This window comes from Hylaeus volcanicus, unplaced genomic scaffold, assembly GCF_026283585.1.
Source record: "Hylaeus volcanicus isolate JK05 unplaced genomic scaffold, UHH_iyHylVolc1.0_haploid 12237, whole genome shotgun sequence".
Classification (NCBI taxonomy): domain Eukaryota; kingdom Metazoa; phylum Arthropoda; class Insecta; order Hymenoptera; family Colletidae; genus Hylaeus; species Hylaeus volcanicus.
In genome coordinates this window covers 1,743,051-1,760,585 of record NW_026533172.1, presented here as the reverse complement: position 1 = coordinate 1,760,585, position 17,535 = coordinate 1,743,051, and the positions used below count along the sequence as shown (strand labels likewise).

The following is a 17,535-nucleotide window of genomic DNA, read 5'->3' as shown; positions in this document are numbered from 1 at the left end:
TGTATTGAATACCTTAGGACTAAGTCCGATGAGTGCTGAAACTGTCAATAATACAGATGCATTAATTTTGACGACAGCTTTTTCTCAATACGCTATTTTATCAAGTGACACCCAAAATGAAAACTCTATCACTAAAATTTGTTTAGTACAAAATGATCGATTCGGTTTAATTTTAATGAAACAAAAAAACTCTTGCAGTAATGTTATTAAAATAGAGCCGTTTCACAACGGTCTTATTCTTTTCGTTGACGACATTATTATGAATGAAGCAATGCAAGAACTCGTCACCTCAGCATTTAACATAAGTCATATTTCTAGTTGACGTAAAGTGAAAAGCTTTATCCTTTAAGGACTTAAATAATTGTTTGTTCGTTTTTTTGGGTAAAAAGCTTTTTACATTTTCATTCAATAAGTAACATACAACTTATTACAATGTCAACTTTTTATAAAATGTTTAAATTTAAAGAATTGTGAAACTGTCTTTAAATAATGATAGCGTCAAACCATTAGACTTTGCGTTGTTGCTTTTATTTTTGATTTAACAATGAAAATATTAATCGATGCTTCAGGTACAGAAACCACACGCTGTGTTATTGACCCAAATTCAAAAAAGGGAAGAAATCCGTTTTTTGTAATAAATTTTCACACAAGATTTGCATTAACTGTCTATGCTGGTGTTGATTACTCTGTGACGTGATAAAACGTATCGTTTTAGAACCTAGAGTTTATCATGATCACAGCTGTTCCATCGGATTTGTTGAAAGATTCTTCACCACCCTCTGATGTAGATCCTTCAACGTTAATGTTTACATCTGAAGGAGATTTGTGTCGTTTTTTTTCACGACATTCAGCAGGTGTTGAATCTTTAGTTTTTACTTCTGATTCTCAATGGTTAGCGGTTGGAAGAAGCGACGGTCAAATTGATATTTATGATGTCACAGCTCGCCAGCTCCTTATGGTACATTGAATGCTAATGAATTCTAATCTGAATTGTATAACGACCAAACAATTTGTTTCGAATGTATCCTTGTTCGTGTTAGTCTTTACCTGGAGGAGAAAATACTTCTGTTAGATGCTTAGCCTTTCTACCAAAGGAGTCAAGTTCTAATACCCCTTCTCTTCTAAATTATCGTTTATTCTCAACAGGTAACAAGCATTTAGTCTTTTTAAACTACACTTTGGTCTTTCTTTTTTAAACTCTATGTTAGAAAGAATTAGAACATTATTTTGTTCACTTTGTTCTTGTTTTTCTCCTATTTTAGGTCTTCATGGCATCATAACCGAATGGGATTTCTTATCACAATCTTCTCGTGTAATCTACTAAAACACAACCATTCTTTTGTTATTAACATTTTTCAATTGTGTTCAGTTTATCTCCCCGTCTTTTGGAGGGGCTATTTTTTCTTTACATGTTTATGAACCTTTAGGTTTATTAGCTACAGCTAATGATGATGGTGCTGTCCGTATTTTTAAAACACGATCTGATGATTTCGATCTCGCTACTGATAATGATTGTGAAAAAGAAGTTCTATCATATTGGAAGGTTTTAACTAAACATCATAGTATGTCCGTAGACTTTAAGTGTGTCTTATAGTTTCATTTATATTTACCAGCACGCCTTTTATCTGTATGTTTTTATGACGAAAATCGAATTTTCGCGGGAACCATTGATTCACACATTTTAGGATGGAATGTAATGAATGGAATATCCTGCGCAAAAATGACAGTGGATCACGCCTTGGTTCCTTCCAATCATCGAACTCAAAAAAAGAAAGAATCTTCTAAAAACCCTAAAAAAGAATCCTCTCTAGTCTGGTGTTTGGTTCCTTTGGTATCTCATTCCCTTTTAGCCAGTGGAGATTCTAATGGTTCTCTCTATTTATGGAGTGTCGAAACGTTTACTGCTATTGCTGTTTTTCATTCGGTTCGTTTTATAATGTCATGTGTAGTATTCATACTCAAAAAAAATGGCATCACAACAAACAGCTCATTCTAGAGAATGCTATTCTAAAAAACTGTAAAACGTTTTATTCAACTAAAATTGACAATTGAATAAAGCACATTTTTTCTAAGCTTACTGACCGAGTTTATTTTTTATATGGTAATAAATAGGTTTTTTTCCTGTAGCATCAAGCGGATATTTTAAGCCTAGCCGTCTGTCCTCTTACCGAAAATTCCTTGTTTACTGTCGGAGTGGATGGTAAACTTTGTACTTACGTTGCAGTAACCCATTCAGTAAGTGACCCGGTTTTTTTAAAATACATTCATAGCTAAAAATGGCAACAAATAATTTATTTTGTCTTTTTGTTTCACGTTTTTCCTCCCTCTTTCTTTCTTTAGAAAAATCATCAGCATGGGTGGATTCTATCAGAATGTCGACATCCTCACATGTCAGATGCTCGTGCCATTGCTATATCAACACAGGGTGTTGTGGCTACTGGCTCTTCAGATACTGCTGTGATCTTATCTAAAAATCTTTTATCTTATACGAACCGCAAAGAATACTTACCTTCATTATCAGCATCTTTATCTTCTTGTTGGGTACAGTTTTGTGTATCACAACAGCTTGTTCTTACCGTTCAACCTAATAGTCTTAGTATTTGGTGTTTAGTCGAAAATGACATTCCTAGCTTAGGGCTGAAACCAGTTCAAGCTTTGTTATTAAAAATGAAAGATGGACCACAAGGCTGGTCAGCTGTACGTTGCGCAGCAATAAATGAAGACGCGTCTTTGATTTGCGTCTCAAATGATTCGGGAACTCGATTATACCGTTTTGATGTCCAAAATTTAACTTTAAAGCATGTCAACTTTCCACAGCTTACACAACATGTCTCAACAGCACTTCATTTTGTTATGTATCAATCTCATTGTTGTTTATTGACTGCAACTATTGATTCCGTTAGTAACAATCACAAAAATATCTCTTTAATTCTTTGGAGTCTTGTCGATTTTAAAATCATTTTTCAAGCTTGTCCTAGTTCATGCGGTAACTTACGCAACCATTGTCATTAACCGTCACTTTGGTTTCTACCAACTCTTTTTGCTTTTAGCCATAAGTTTAATAGCTGTTTCTGAGGATAACCTTTGGTGTGCTACAAAATCTGTTTTAGGTGAAATTTCTCTCTACACACTTGACAACTTACAAGTACAATGATTAACATAACAACGACGTCACCATTGTTTCTTTTACAATTTCTTCAGCATCAAGGCACTATTCCGTCTTTTGGCTTTCTGGATAGCAACCACGGCAAAGCGGGTGTTTTAAAAACGTTAGAAAACGACATTCAAATGTCACCTATGAGTCGTATGGCAGCTACTATGGTGTTCAGTCCTGATTCCCGTTATCTGGCTGTTTTTTCTTATACATCCAAATATTTCATGATTTATAGTCTACTAACACATCGCTGTTTAACAAAAAATGAAATCCTTCCCAAGCAAGCATTACAAACCACACAATCCACTATATTTCGAGTAAGATTTTTTTTTGTGTGTGTCACTGTAGAGACCTGGTGTCTTTCGTTTTTCACTCGTGTTTAACACCATTTTTTTTCTATTTCCCTTTTAAGATTCAACAATTGAAAGGAACTTCAGAAGATGAAATAGGACGTGTTGTTTGGATGTCAAAACTAGAAAAACGTCACGTCGACGAAGAACCAGTTAGAATGCAAACATTCCTCATTCAAACAAAGCAATGTTTATTGACTCGTAAATTTCAAATAGTCGAATCCTCTTTGGTTTTATCTGAGAACGAAATTTCTGAAAGCCCTCTTAAACTGTCAATGAATCGAAAACGTGCTAGAACAGACTCTTGTATGGATGATAAAAACTTGTCCTCAGTACCGTGTAAAACAAAAACTGTTTTTACAAGAGTGTATAAACCTAATAATGGCCATGACCTTCTTCATGTTGCTCTTAACTTACGTCACACGAATACGAATACTATACCACATTCCAATACAACTCAACGATTAATTATTTTTTCACAATCCAAAAATATTCCGACCAATTTACTTCCACCAGCTTTCGCAAGAAAACGCTACGCTACATAATGCGTTTTTTTCTTTAGACATAAGCCAGTTTTTTTTGTTGATCAGTTTTTTTTTCGTGTTCTGTACAACTGAAATCGCAGATGTCCCACTAAAAAATAAGGTTGTATTTTTTTCTTTAAAAACATTTCATTAAAACTATTTGAAAATGAAACGTTTAAACAAAACGTCAAATAAAATTAAAAAAAAAAAAATTGACATTGTAAAATCCGATGATACACTTAAAGAAAATTCAGAAAATATAGAAAAAGCTCTTGAAAAAAATGTTTTTCGTAAAGCTAAAACAGCTAAAGGACGTCGCTATTTACAATCTTTACAATCAAAATTACGTGAAGATTCCAAAGTAAGCTTCATAATCAACAAAAAAAATAATTTTTATTTTAAAGTTTTTTTTTCATCATTGCACACCCACTTTACTCTTTTAGTAACTTGTCTTTCTAAAAGAAAATGTTTCTTTTATCATGAAAATGCATTAAATCATTAACGTTTTATACATTCTTCTGTTGATTCATTTTCGAAATTAATTTGAGGTTTTAATTTTTTTTCTTTTAATATATTTTTTTAATTATCTCTAGAATTGTTTATATTTAAGAGGTACAAAATGTTCCGCTTCCGTAAAACAATTATTAAAGGATTTGGTAAGTTACCCTTTTATTTTTTTTCTGACTTCATATGCGTTTTAAAAGTTTATGATCGGTAAACCGTATAGTCAACATTTATCTAAAAAACATGATAATTTTAATCTCTTATCCAATAAAGAGCCAATCGAATTTTTATGTAGAAAAAATAACACTTCCCTTTTTTGTTATGGGTAAATTGGAAATATTTGTTTTTATTGTTTAATTTAGTAATTGACAGTTCTTCCACAAAAGAACATCCCTCTCGATTAATAATGGGACGCATCTTCGACGATAAAGTACTTGATTTGTATGAGTGTGATGTTCAAGACTTTGTCTCATTACAAACTTTTGTTGTAAGTCATCCAAAGCTACTTATGCTAAGTCATTGTGTATGGATTTGGTTAGAAAAAAGCGCAGCCAGTTTATGGAACAAAACCGCTAGTTATTTCACTGGGCGCAGAATTTGAAACATGCGAAACATTTCAAAAATTTCGCAATTTCCTAATTGATTTTTTTGTTGTTGGTTCTCCTCAAAAAGTTCTTGCCAAAGGGTATGCTTTAAATGTTTAAAAGTCATTGATATTCAAAGTCATGTTTTTTTTTTAAATAGACTTGATCAAATCATTGCTATAATTGCTACACCAGGAGCTACACCCTCATCGCTTAAGGTATCAATACGACGTTATAAAGCATCCCAAGCAATTTTTTCAACTACGGTAACGTCGCATCACTTCAAAATTTTCTTACTGTTTCACAAACATGTGACTTAGCAACTGTCTGATAATTGTCTCGATGAAGTGGGCCCTTCATTCACTTTATGTCTCTCACAACATATGCTGCCCGAAACTCATTCGTTAGTACACTCGTCGTTTAACATATTAGTAAACATTATCTTTTTTCTTAATTTAGTTGGAGATCCGCTACAAAGCAACCAAAGGCATTAAAACCAAAGAAAACAAAGAATATATCAACAAGTAAGCGTTTAACACCATTTCCATCTCCTCACATTTACCATGATTTTTTAATTTTAGATAATATGAGGGAAACATTAGGATGTGTTCACGTTGGCGTTCAAGATTTGAAAGGACTGAATACCAGACATTATCATAAAAATAAACGTCCCAGAATCGCAATACAATAAACTTTTTTACCGTTTCATCAGCAACTTTTTATGAAGATGTATTTTTGTCTTATATTAATTAAAAAAGAAACATAGGTTTCACTACTACGTACACACGTGTTCACATATAAGTCTCAAGGACACAAAAAAAAAAAGCTTCTTTCTTTATGTATTCAAACTGAAACAAGTATTTATAGTGATTTTAGAAATTCAGTCCTCAACACATGCCTTGTTTGTAATAATGAAACGGGTTTTTTAAAACAATAAAAAAAAAAAATTCAATTATTTACTAAATCATAAAGCGCGAGATGTGCCATAAACACATAAAAGTTGACTAAATAAAATTTTAATTGAATGAAATTTTTTTTCATAATATTTTTTCTTTTCTTCAAATTTATGCTAGTTCAACTTCAGGATATTTCACAGTTCATGGCACTTAGCGGGAATCCCGTGGAAACAATGACATTAGAGGTTTTACCACAAGAACAATCCCCGAAAGGTATTTGTTTGCAACACATGGAAACATGTTACTACAAATTTGGCATTCAGAACGCGATGCTTATATTGAATCGTTGATAGAATCTTCAGGTTAATTCAACAAAACCGTTTAAAATTTTTTTTTTAATTGTCACTCATTTCACGTGAATTAGAGATGGAGAGTCTTGATGACCCTTTAGAACCCTTTAGCGGAGAGCAAACACCCATAAAAACAATCCAAAATCAATTTGAACTACGTAAAGAACGATTTACGCCAGTCTCTTGCTATTGCTATTTTTTTTCTATTGTAGCGCAATCTTTTTCTGATAAAAGTAACAATAACTTTCGATTTAGACCTACGAAACACCGTGTGCTGATGTAACTTGATTACGAAGATTATAATAACAAGACTCTAAATAACGGCTAATTAATGATTTTCTGCATCGATTCCCGTAATCAAAACTTCAAAAGATTCAATCTAGACGTCTCGTTATAAATGCACCTCTCCAATTGTATAAAAACTCATTACTCGGGTCTATTTTTTTTAACGGTTCAATTCGACTCCTTTCATCACTGTCAATCGTTTATCTCCTTACTTTTATCTTAAAGGTTCAAATTTCTGTCATTGAAACAAAACTTTTTCCTTGGCATATAACTCCACTTACATACACTCTCTTCTATTATGTAATTATTGTAAAAAACGTATCCAATTTTGATAAAATTATCCTATTTTTATTTTATTAAACAGTATAATTATTTTGCATTCAAACGTTATTTATAGCCTTCATTTTTCAGTAAAGATTCTACTGCGCCATGTACACTAACTGAGGCTAATCTTTTTGCTTTGGCTTTAATTAATTACAGATATTTTATAATAAATTAATTTCTGTCCTAGTTTCGGGATTTTCCTTTGAAAATTGAAAACGTGGGCGATTTCATGAAGATTGGAGAACTACAAACCCGATGGATAGCATTTGAAAAATTCGTTCGTCATGTTTGTTCCACGTGGTACGTTCAACTTAAGTGTTTAAAAAATTTTTTTTTTTTTAAACCAGGACGCTTTTGGTACTCGCTGTGGATCAAGGATGGGGTGGACGGTATTCTTTTAAAGTTGCTGAATCATTTGTGGACTGGCTTTTACTTTTATTTTACGAAGGTTTTAATAAAGGTTTGTATTACGACATATACTGATGTTACAAAGGTTTTACGTTACGTTATCGTTCTTTGTATGAACTCTTTTAAAGGAAAACAATTGACTGTTATACCTGAAGAGCTCGCTAATAAGTTAGCTGAGAAATTGGAAGAACTTTTTTCGGTAGAAATAGACGATGACAGTGATGTAAGGTTTTATAAAGATTACAGATTTCCAATTTTAAATGAACTATAGATAGAAGTTTCTCGTATTATTTCAACACTTTATTCGACTTGCCTTACAGGAGATTTTTCTTTTGGAGAGAAAGTAATACAAACCGTATAGTAGAATATGTCACGGAAGTGCATGTTGTTCACGATATTTTGTACCAGATTGTTGCTTCAACTAAAGAAGTAAGGTGTGACGCTAAAAAAAGTAAACGTTTGACTCTTGTTTCGAGCGACGGTACGAGCGATGGTTCAAGCGATGCGTCACTCGATGATTCGAACGATGAGTCAAGCAAGTCAGAAAATCGAGTAACCCAGTCATCTGAAATCATCGACAAGGATCTAGATGGTTGGATCACCGTTCCGTTTAAACGAAAATAAGAAAAGAATAATAATGCACTTGTTTACATTCACAAGTAATTTAGATAAAAGAGAAAAATAAGTTTGTGGTATTGGTCTTTCAAAGAGGAAGAAGAAAAAATTAATGTTAGATCAAAATTTTCACGTGCCCGCATTATGCTTCAAAACGATCAAATGCATGAGTTTTCCGATTTTCAATTCACACGATTGAAATCATTTTTTTTTTGTCATTTCGTTTTCCGCCACTCTCTCTGTACGTTTGCGTGTGTGTAAAATTCTTTCTGTCTATTTGTCTTTTTTTTTCTTAATATTGACGTATGTACAAAAATGAATCTGTTTATGTTAAAAGAAAATGAGACATGAAGATCGTACACTTTAAAAACATAAAGTTATCAGAACAGAATTATAATAGAACAATTTGAACCACAAAAGAAAAAAAAATGTCTATGAAACGATTGTTTAAACATTAAGATTTCAGTTGCTTTTTAAATTAATAAAAACTTCCTCGTGAAACACTTGATTGTAATTTTATAAAAAAATATTAAAACTCTTGTTCTATATTAAAAAAAAGTGTTCGAGCCTTGGAGGAAATTTATAAGAAAGCTATTAAAAAAGAAGACACATTATAAAGGTCTTTGTGTTTCTTCACCTCTCAAAAAAAGAGAAGAAACAATACTACTAGGAAGTATGAATTTGTTAGCAACTAAAACTAAAAAAATATATAAAGTTATATCACAACAAAGAACGATTTTAAAAAAAGACGACGTAGTAGCAACACGGAAGATGACGGAACATAGAAAAGGGAACATGGTCACTCGTCATAAACAACGAAAGGGGATTAAAGAAGACAAAATTTTTTTTTCAAAAAAAAGGGATAATAATTGAATGATTTTTCGGTAATATATTCCAAATAACAACGATGTTCTTTCAATTTATTTAAAAAATCTCATAAATTTTTTTTTTATTGAATCGGAAGTCGCTATTCTATAGAATTGATTAATTGATTCGCTTAAAAGTCAAACGGAAAGATTATAAAAGCTTTCATAATGAATAATCTAAAGGAATCGATTTTAGGTAAGGCAAATGTTTTTTTTTTTTTGTAGAAAACATGTTAAACGTTGATAAAAACCTACAGTCATAGTTGAGTTCATGTCGTTTTTTAAATTCAATTGTATGAGCCTGTGAATTGAAAGACTTTAGTCAAAAACGATATGTAGCACAAGAAAAAAAAACTTTTTATGGTTTGAATTGACGGGATACTGTATTCTGAACCTGCTTTGTAATAAAATTGTTGTTTGGGGCGACTTTATAGAAATTAGAAGCAAGTGTAGTACTTGCATTTCTTAACGGAGAATCGTAGAAATTTAAATGCAACCGTGATGATGCTTGTGTTAAAGGACTGTTAAACGATTTATAGACGTTTTTACATGGTTCATGATTATTGTACGCATTTTCTAGATGTTGTAAATTGAAATTAGTGGTAGTATAATTTGACGTTGGGGAAAAAGGAAATGATGGAAAAAGTAATGAAGATGGAGATTTGCAGAATCCTGTGTCCAAGGTTACTGGACTTTTTTTGATTCTATTTTCAGGGTAATCTAAAGAATAAACAAATGGTACTGTGAGCGGAGAGCCTGGAAGTCGTGAAACATTCGGAGAAGTACAAGAAGGATTTTCTTGTTGCGGCGGTAAAGAAGTCATTTCATAAAACCCATGTTTCGAAAGATTCGATTGACGTTCATTTTCACATAATGCATTCGTAGCTGTATTATTATTATTATCGTTATATAAATTTGAATTTAAATTTATATACTTATTAAAATGATTCGTCCCATTTTCTATATATGTTTCTAAACAATTTTTTTGTATTTCTGCATTTCTTGTTCTTGTACTGCATGGTAGTAACGACGAATATAAGGGTGGGTTTTTCAATTGTGTGCTGATCAAACCTGTATTTTGAGAATGTTGAGATTCGGAAACTAACACGGTCGACTCTGAAACGGGTTTGGCAGAATCATTTGTTAAATTTTTTGGGTGAAGACGTGCTTTTGATATTGGATTCACATCACTAACATTATTATTACTACTACCACTACTATGTAAAGAATTAAGTGTGTTTTTTATTTTATCATATTTAAATTCATTAAATAATGACTGATAAGACGGATCAATGCCACATTTTTGATCTGTTTTTTTTTTTTGAAAATCACAATGATATTTCATGGGACTTGCAGTCGACCTGTTGTTCCATTCATTAGCTTTTGAATCATTTAAATGTAACGCTGTATTCTTTAAAGCATTGCTTTCATTTAAACAAGTATTCTTCACATAAAGTTTATCATAAAACGTTGAATGAGAAGACAAATTTGCATTCTGGAATGCCTGGAGTTTTTTACTGAAATGAGCACTTTGAAAAAAATTTGTTTGGTCTGGTGAAGATATATTCGTTGAATTGGTTGTATTGCAACCAGATGTCGGATGAGGTAACAGCCAATCGGATGCGGGTACATTTTTGGCCTCAACTTGTTCTTGAAAGTTTTTACATGAATGCGCCGCATAATTTTGAAGAGATTCAAGTGCTTTGTTATCCATAGAAGTCCATGGACCATCCGTTCGTGGTGATAAAATCTTTTCGAGTTTTGATACAGACGGCTTGATTTTTTTTTTCACGTAAGAATTTCCAATTGAGCAAACAGTTGATGCTGTATCTTTTTCTTGAAGGGATTCTGTATAAAATTGAGCTGCATTACTAGACTCTTCCATAGTAGAGTTGGATAAAAAGGTGTATGGTTGGTCTTGAGTTGTAACTACACCGTTTTTTTGACCAAAGGAAAACGAATAGTCATTGACATCATACCACTTAGACGCCTTAGTATTTGTCTTAGCAATGTTAGAACAAGTAGCATTAACATGATTTGGACCATTGTCAGTGGAATTTGATGACCTCTGCTCTTCCGTATAAATAATGGGTTTATTATTTGTAGAAAGCTGACAACGTACACCATATGAATCTTTTTCATGACTAGCATCTGAAAGGGTTTCGCGGCAGTCTTCAAAACACACATAAAAAGACAAACAAGTCATGTTTTACATTTTAAATTGATTAATTTTTATTAAAATCAAACAAAAAAAAAAACTATTTGTTGCTCACTAGGGTTTTATAGAAAGAAACAAATGAGAGGTAAAAAAAATTCACCAACTTAGAAAAACAACATTCAAAGATAAAAGCAGCCTTGTCATTTTATTATACGACAAGACAGTCAATGGCCGACATTGACAAACTGTTTTGCTTTTGTATTTAAAAGTGTTTTTTACCTCTTTCTGTACTTTTTTTTTTTAGACTATTGAAAAAGTTGATTAAGAGAATACAATGTAGACGGCTTGTTAAAAAAAAGCTTTATTTATGCACTGTCGAATTTCTAATTGTACCTGTATTGGAACTATAGCGAGATACACCCTGCGTTTTCCCCGACGCTGTAAGACTTGTTCGTGGAGATAGGTAACATGAAGAAAACAGTTTGCTTGTTTGTATTTGATCAGGAACAGCATCGGAAAGAGATAGATGCGTTGTAAAACATGTATTGTTAGTATGATCACCAGGAATGCTTGTTGCTGTCGTCGTTGTTACTGGAACTTCAGATGGTAAAACCGACCAAAAACTTGAGGGATCTATGACCTCGCCTTTTTCTGACTGGGTTTGACTGGGAGCGGTCGTATTTTTTGTATAAAACATTTTTTTCAATGATGCTGTATCACAGGACAATTTTCTTAAATCTTCTTCCCCATGAGCGAAGCGACACACCGTTGCAGATTTAGGACATCGACTGGTTAACCATAAGCGACACAGCTTAATTTTGTTAAATGACTCAGTTGCTCTTAACTCATCATAGCTATGAGCATATTTACATGAGCCTTTTTGACGACATCCTCCTTCCTAAAAGAAATAGAGTACTTTTTTCAAAACTTGAAATCAACATGTTTTCGGATCATTTACTTGAAGTGCCTCTGGACATAGTTTTGTTTTTCGAAGATCAGGTAATGGTCGAACTTCATCAATATTATGAGCGAAACGGCACGAAGACGCTTTACGGCAAAACCCCGAAGAAATAATCCACGGGCAACTAAAAGTGTAGAGATGATAATAAAAAAAATAAAACAATTGTGAATTGAATAATAATAAAAAAAATTATCAACTTTCACACTAAAAGGATTGTCAAGTAAATCGTACAGTTTCGTTTTTAAAAACTGAAGTCGCATGGGTTTTAATTTACGAAGATTGTCCGTTGGATGAGTACCATAGTCAACCCCGTCTGTATCTAAAGCATTGTTTCTAACCGACACCATGGCGTTATCATTATAAGAATGCGCTGTGTCTGAATTATACTCGTTTTTTTCTTGTATAGTTGGATTGTTTTGCTGATACTCATAAAAGTCATTCGACAGGACATTCAATTCTTTATTCTTTGTCATATAAATTTTTTGAAGATTAATAAAAACATCATTTAATCGCGTGGCGGCGGTATTCAAACTATTAGTTGGAGACTTTTGAGGAATACTTAAACCTTGATATTTTTCTATATTTTGCGATGACCAAGCTTCCATAATCCCAAAATATGAAAATTATTAAAAAATACAGGAGACAAAATACACCTACGTTTTTTTTTTAAAAAGTGTTTTAATGTGAATAGAAATAAATATTAAAAAAAAAAACAAAAATGAGAAAACATTAACAAAACATGCCTCAGATTTAAAAATTTAGGATATTTAAAAAAAGAAATACAAAAAAAATACGCTATTTCCGTTTACTTTGAAAAAAGAGTCATGGTTTATAGTTTCTGGGCGTAAGCGAAAAAGATGTATAAAAAATACTTCATGACTTGATAAAATCAGAAAAAATATACACAAACAAACGCATGTATTTGTGATTAGAAAACTTGATAGATTCATGCAGCTAGTATGAATTCACACTAAAAGTTGGTTAAAAAAAAACCGTGTACTGTACTTAAAACTATTGTTACTTTTTTGTGAAAACAATTTATTTCACGAATCCTCATTCACAGACTGTTTTATTCGATATACCTTCTTGTTTTAATTATCGTTAATTTCTTTCGCAACGGGTCTGTGACTATGTTAATTCTATCTGAAAACCTTCATGTAAGTAGAGATTTGAAGAATACACACTCTTACAATGAAGACAGTGTGCAACAACCAAGTAAACCTCTAAAGCGTTTTGAAATAGTACTAACATTATTTTCAATAGTGTGTAGTACAAGTCCATTTCAATTCCTTTAGTTTGTAAGTTTTTTAATCTTTCCGTATTCTTTAGTGTTTTATAGTTTGTAGAAGAAACTAGAAACAGCTGTTAACAAAAATTTGACTACAAGGTTTTTAGAAACAAGAATAGGCAAATGGTGTACATGGTAATAAGGTTTTTTTAAAGCAATGTTTTTCATTCGTGTGAATGACGAACAAAATATTTTGTCAGCCTTACAATATATACAATCCTAGCTTATTTTCCTATCACGATTTACCTGTTTTTTTAATAAAAAAAATTTATGTAAGAAATCATTAACAAGTCTTCCGTAAATGGTGCCAAGGGATCACCCTATAACCATAAAAATCTTTTTTAGTTTAAATGAATAAGCTTTTTGATGGATGACCTCGCTAAAGGTAATGTCATTGTCTATTTTCAATGAACCATGTTGTTTTACAATATTTACAAAACGTGAAGCGTGACCACTATTGAACAAAAACACAATTTCTAAACCTTCTTTTTTAACGATGAAAAAAAAATGTCCCAGGGCCTGAATCGCCAAACAATATTTCAATCTTTGACGGTCGTTTAAAAATATGTGTAAAATCAATAATTTGAACATTAATATCCTTTAAAGTATTTTCTTTCTGAAACAATGGGAAAGAGACATCTTTATTTATATATCTTTGAATTTTTTTATTTGAACAAAACTGTACATTGCAAGTTTACATTTTATTACAAGGACTTACGCAAGCATTCGTCTTTTCAAGTAGTGCAGAATTCTTTTTCATTTCATCTCCACTCATCGCAGGCGGAATACAAAACAAACAGCTTGTTTTAAATCTTTCCAAATCCCGTGTTAAAGTTATCTAGTGTTAACACACATACACACATTAAAATTAGAGTTGCTCTCTGCTTGATAGAAAATGTGTGTGTATCCTATTTTCTTTAATACTTTTATATTATTGTCAAAAAATTTCGAGAGGCGCTTGTTATACTTTACACACTTTTTCTTTTAAATGAAAAATTTGTAGCATCTAATAGATCACTATAAAAAATGTCTACCATCATTGATATACATATTTATATAAATGTTCAGCGTTCAAATTTTCAGGTCAACCAATAAGTGTACTTTGAAACGTACATTAGTTCGTTCCTGGTCCGCTTTAACGGATACCCGAGGGGTTTCGATTTCCCCTTCTCCTACACTAATAACTTGTGCCTTATGATTTTTCTCGTCGTACTAAATATTTTTTATGTTAAAACATCATAAAAAGCTTTGTTCAAATTATTGCGTTCATCGAACATTAACAAGAGGATCATTACCTGCTTGGTTGCGTCAATTGATGGCATTGGATTTGTTTGATTTTCCTTTTCAAAACGCAATTGAAAATAAAACTCATTACCGCACACATTTGCCATGTTTGTTTGTATTATTTTTAAAAAAAAAGTTCTTAGTGAACAGTAGTCTTTTCTTTTACCTTTAAATCTGGTATATTGTCGTTTTCTTTTTGGGGTCCGTCACTACTTTGTTTCTAATTAAAAAATAACAGTTTCGCCTTCATAAGTATTAATTGTTTACATGTGCGTATTGGGGCTTTAAAGCAGCCGAGACATCTAAAGACCGTGGTCAAAACAATAAAAAATTGGGCTATTTTACTTGGATAAGACTGACTTGTATAGGATTTCTTTTTTCGTTGGTCCGGAAAAAGATATTTTAATGAGTTAAAGCTGAGTGAAGGCCTTGGTGATACTTTACGCGGTTGAACTTTGTAAAGAGAGGCTTTGCTTTTGTTCTTTTGAAACAAGCAAGCAACTTGATAAGAAAAAATGCGTTGTTCTTTCAAAACACACACACACACACACACACCGTGTAGGGATTCAATACTTGCTTAGCTTTACTGCTCAGGCCAACTTTTGACAGATTGGAATTTTTGATTATAGGTGGATCCCGACGAAAACCCATTTTAATATGATTTTTCATTTGATTTGTCTTATCACTTGCTGGGTTCTGCAACCCGGTTGTTACTTCTTCTATCATAGTAAAAATAAAGTTTCTATTTTAAAAATTTGTTTGTAGCACTACCACCATACGTTTTGAATTGTTGTTCGGTTTAAGTAACATATTCCTCTGAAATTTAGTTGATTTCAAATTTTCTGCTTCAATTTTTTTTGAAGAATTAAAAGAAATGTTATTTCTAGTCTCTTCCGATTTACCTGTATTGGTCCGAACGACGAGCTTTTCCGCTAACCGAAAGCTATCGACTTTTTTGTTTAAATTTTTTTTAGTTTGCGCTAATGTGCCTAGCATGTTAGATTCTATAAAATCACTTTGAAGAAGAACACTTTTTTTTTTTTGTTTGTCACAATTATTTAAATGAATTAATGTTGAATAGCCGAAATGGCAACAATACGAAAAGGTATCAAACAAATTTGTGGGCTTTGAAAATTCCTGTATATTCTCCAGTGTAATTGCTAATTCTTTGTCATTAAGGTGGCTTTCATTTTTTTATTCTATCAAAGAAAAAAAAGTACACAGTTTTCATTCACATAGACTGAATGACCAAACCAGTTTGTAATTTTGTAGAAAAATGGCAAGGATCATTCAATTAAAAAACTTGCTAAGACATTTCCATTTCTTTTCGTTTCAAATAATTTTTTTTTCAATTGAAAAATCGAAAGTGTTTTCGCAAATGTTAAACAATAACTTTTTTTCAAATTTATGGAAATACAATAGATTCCAAATGGATATTGGAAAGCCTGGTTTATTAAAGTTTGTGTGGAGAGGGCAATGCTTTTGTCTTGTTTTTCTTTCATGAACCTAACGACATTAATCATTTTTACATTGGCGTACGACAAGACATCCTACGTAGTCAATGAAGAAACAACATTGAACGGCAAACGGATTCGTTCCAGAAACCTTCTTTTCAAGGCTTAGTACCCTATTGTCACCAATAATGAACGCTTACAAAAACGAATTTTTTAAAATGAATTTTATTGTACTCAAAATAAATTGTGAAACTTTATTGTTAACTTCCGTCATTTGTTTGTGGTAAAACTGTTAACACGGATCCACGTGTGGCATGTTCGATTGGTGAGGTTTTCTTTTAAAACAACAAAAATACACATTTTTCTATCCAAGGCGTTTGAATACCATTCTCAATTTTAATTTTTAGTTTTTTTTTCTAAACAATCCGAAGGTAGACGACGTTTTTCAACCAAAAAAAAAAACGGTGTTTTTATTTTTCCATAAATTAGTTTTCACTCAAAAAAAAAGTTTTTCTTCCTTTGTACAAAATACAAAAGAAACTTTCTTTTTTCACCAGGTATTTTACTTTTGCTTATTTTGGGCTTTCAAATGTCTTTTTTTGTCTTAAAAAACCGTTACGTCATGAGGCGTCCTTTCGGAGCTCATAGTTGGACATCTAGTCTATCCTTTTAGGGGAAAACTGAATGGAACGGCGAGTTTCGTCTTTGTCTGAGCGACTCATTAGTAGAATTCCGTTTCCGCTTATTGCTAGACTAATTCCAGACAGTCGTTACGGCCCATTGTAAAGAGAGATTCCTATCTTTTGGGTCATGGGTGGGGACTCCATCCATTTAGCTTCTCCGATGGTTGACCCATTCAGCTTTAATGTCTTGAATGAACCTCTCCATCCATTTTATTTTTTCTTATATAAAACCTTAAAATGTTTTATTTACTTATATAAAACGTTAAAATGTTTTATTTTCTTACATAAAACGTTAAAACCTTAAAATGTTTTTTCTATATAAAATGTTAAAACGTTAATCTTTTCTATATACGAAATATTAAACCTTTAATTTTTCTACTTATATAAAACGTTAAAATGTTGTATTTTCTTACATAAAACGTTAAAACCTTAAAACGTCTTTTATATACGAAATGTCAAAACCTTAAAATGTCTTTTATATACGAAATGTTAAACCCTTAATTTTTTTTATATATGAAGTTTTAAAACCTTACAATATTTTCTTATATAAAACGTTAAAACCTTAAAATGTCTTTTATATACAAAATGTCAAAACCTTAAAGTTTTTTTTATATATGAAGTTTTAAAACCTTACAATATTTTCTTATATAAAACGTTAAAACCTTAAAGAATTTTTTACATAAAACGTTAAAGCCTTAAAACTTTTTAATATATAAAATGTTACAACCTTACATTTTTTTGTTATATAGAACCTTAAAATGTTTTATTTTCTTACATAAAACGTTAAAACCTTAAAATGTTTTTTCTATATAAAATGTTAAAACGTTAATCTTTTCTATATACGAAA

General features: G+C 31.7%; 4 protein-coding genes and 3 long non-coding RNA genes across 16 annotated transcripts; 4 read left to right on the top strand and 3 right to left on the bottom strand.

The window, feature by feature from the left end:
• Nucleotides 1-670: 670 nt before the first annotated feature.
• Nucleotides 671-4,178, top strand: LOC128884056 (U3 small nucleolar RNA-associated protein 4 homolog). The gene is made up of 10 exons (XM_054137082.1): nucleotides 671-958; nucleotides 1,041-1,146; nucleotides 1,263-1,312; nucleotides 1,370-1,562; nucleotides 1,614-1,924; nucleotides 2,128-2,235; nucleotides 2,341-2,986; nucleotides 3,051-3,145; nucleotides 3,202-3,471; nucleotides 3,567-4,178. Exons 1-10 carry the CDS (start codon nucleotides 731-733, stop codon nucleotides 4,047-4,049), a joined length of 2,490 nt encoding a protein of 829 aa, XP_053993057.1. The 5' UTR covers nucleotides 671-730; the 3' UTR covers nucleotides 4,050-4,178.
• On the bottom strand, nucleotides 2,972-3,398 carry LOC128884062 (uncharacterized). Its single transcript, XR_008459211.1, has 3 exons — nucleotides 3,296-3,398; nucleotides 3,144-3,231; nucleotides 2,972-3,092 (listed from the first exon to the last, which is right to left on the bottom strand). It is a non-coding gene; the product is annotated as an uncharacterized LOC128884062 (long non-coding RNA).
• On the top strand, nucleotides 4,059-8,017 carry LOC128884057 (ribosome production factor 2 homolog). 8 transcript variants are annotated; one of them, XM_054137088.1, is made up of 15 exons: nucleotides 4,059-4,389; nucleotides 4,622-4,684; nucleotides 4,733-4,857; nucleotides 4,905-5,019; nucleotides 5,072-5,217; nucleotides 5,277-5,382; nucleotides 5,437-5,519; nucleotides 5,576-5,640; nucleotides 5,698-6,285; nucleotides 6,336-6,374; nucleotides 6,437-6,520; nucleotides 6,575-7,431; nucleotides 7,508-7,602; nucleotides 7,651-7,722; nucleotides 7,788-8,017. In XM_054137088.1, exons 1-9 carry the CDS (start codon nucleotides 4,195-4,197, stop codon nucleotides 5,805-5,807), a joined length of 1,008 nt encoding a protein of 335 aa, XP_053993063.1. In that variant the 5' UTR covers nucleotides 4,059-4,194; the 3' UTR covers nucleotides 5,808-6,285; nucleotides 6,336-6,374; nucleotides 6,437-6,520; nucleotides 6,575-7,431; nucleotides 7,508-7,602; nucleotides 7,651-7,722; nucleotides 7,788-8,017. The 8 variants fall into 8 exon arrangements, with proteins under 8 accessions (XP_053993063.1, XP_053993061.1, XP_053993062.1 ...); XM_054137086.1 differs by having other exon boundaries at nucleotides 5,698-6,520; XM_054137087.1 differs by having other exon boundaries at nucleotides 5,698-7,271; nucleotides 7,348-7,431.
• Nucleotides 8,018-8,550: 533 nt separating this feature from the next.
• LOC128884055 (putative uncharacterized protein DDB_G0277255) lies at nucleotides 8,551-12,810 on the bottom strand. Its single transcript, XM_054137081.1, has 4 exons — nucleotides 12,211-12,810; nucleotides 11,977-12,103; nucleotides 11,412-11,916; nucleotides 8,551-11,032 (listed from the first exon to the last, which is right to left on the bottom strand). Exons 1-4 carry the CDS (start codon nucleotides 12,582-12,584, stop codon nucleotides 9,219-9,221), a joined length of 2,820 nt encoding a protein of 939 aa, XP_053993056.1. The 5' UTR covers nucleotides 12,585-12,810; the 3' UTR covers nucleotides 8,551-9,218.
• A 287-nt stretch (nucleotides 12,811-13,097) lies between these two features.
• LOC128884061 (uncharacterized) lies at nucleotides 13,098-13,502 on the top strand. The gene is made up of 2 exons (XR_008459210.1): nucleotides 13,098-13,194; nucleotides 13,243-13,502. It is a non-coding gene; the product is annotated as an uncharacterized LOC128884061 (long non-coding RNA).
• Nucleotides 13,182-15,589, bottom strand: LOC128884058 (uncharacterized). 3 transcript variants are annotated; one of them, XR_008459208.1, is made up of 11 exons: nucleotides 15,454-15,589; nucleotides 15,331-15,396; nucleotides 15,107-15,270; nucleotides 14,912-15,032; nucleotides 14,819-14,853; nucleotides 14,718-14,771; nucleotides 14,563-14,607; nucleotides 14,381-14,479; nucleotides 13,986-14,105; nucleotides 13,643-13,883; nucleotides 13,182-13,587 (listed from the first exon to the last, which is right to left on the bottom strand). XR_008459208.1 is itself a non-coding variant. In XM_054137092.1 (10 exons), the coding sequence occupies exons 1-10, from the start codon at nucleotides 15,545-15,547 to the stop codon at nucleotides 13,758-13,760; spliced, it is 924 nt and encodes a 307-aa protein (XP_053993067.1). In that variant the 5' UTR covers nucleotides 15,548-15,589; the 3' UTR covers nucleotides 13,626-13,757. The 3 variants fall into 3 exon arrangements, 2 of the variants coding, with proteins under 2 accessions (XP_053993067.1, XP_053993068.1); XM_054137092.1 differs by lacking the exon at nucleotides 13,182-13,587 and having other exon boundaries at nucleotides 13,626-13,883; XM_054137093.1 differs by lacking the exon at nucleotides 13,182-13,587 and having other exon boundaries at nucleotides 13,626-13,883; nucleotides 15,331-15,393; nucleotides 15,454-15,587.
• Nucleotides 15,590-16,332: 743 nt separating this feature from the next.
• On the top strand, nucleotides 16,333-17,077 carry LOC128884060 (uncharacterized). Its single transcript, XR_008459209.1, has 2 exons — nucleotides 16,333-16,436; nucleotides 16,495-17,077. It is a non-coding gene; the product is annotated as an uncharacterized LOC128884060 (long non-coding RNA).
• Nucleotides 17,078-17,535: the final 458 nt, after the last annotated feature.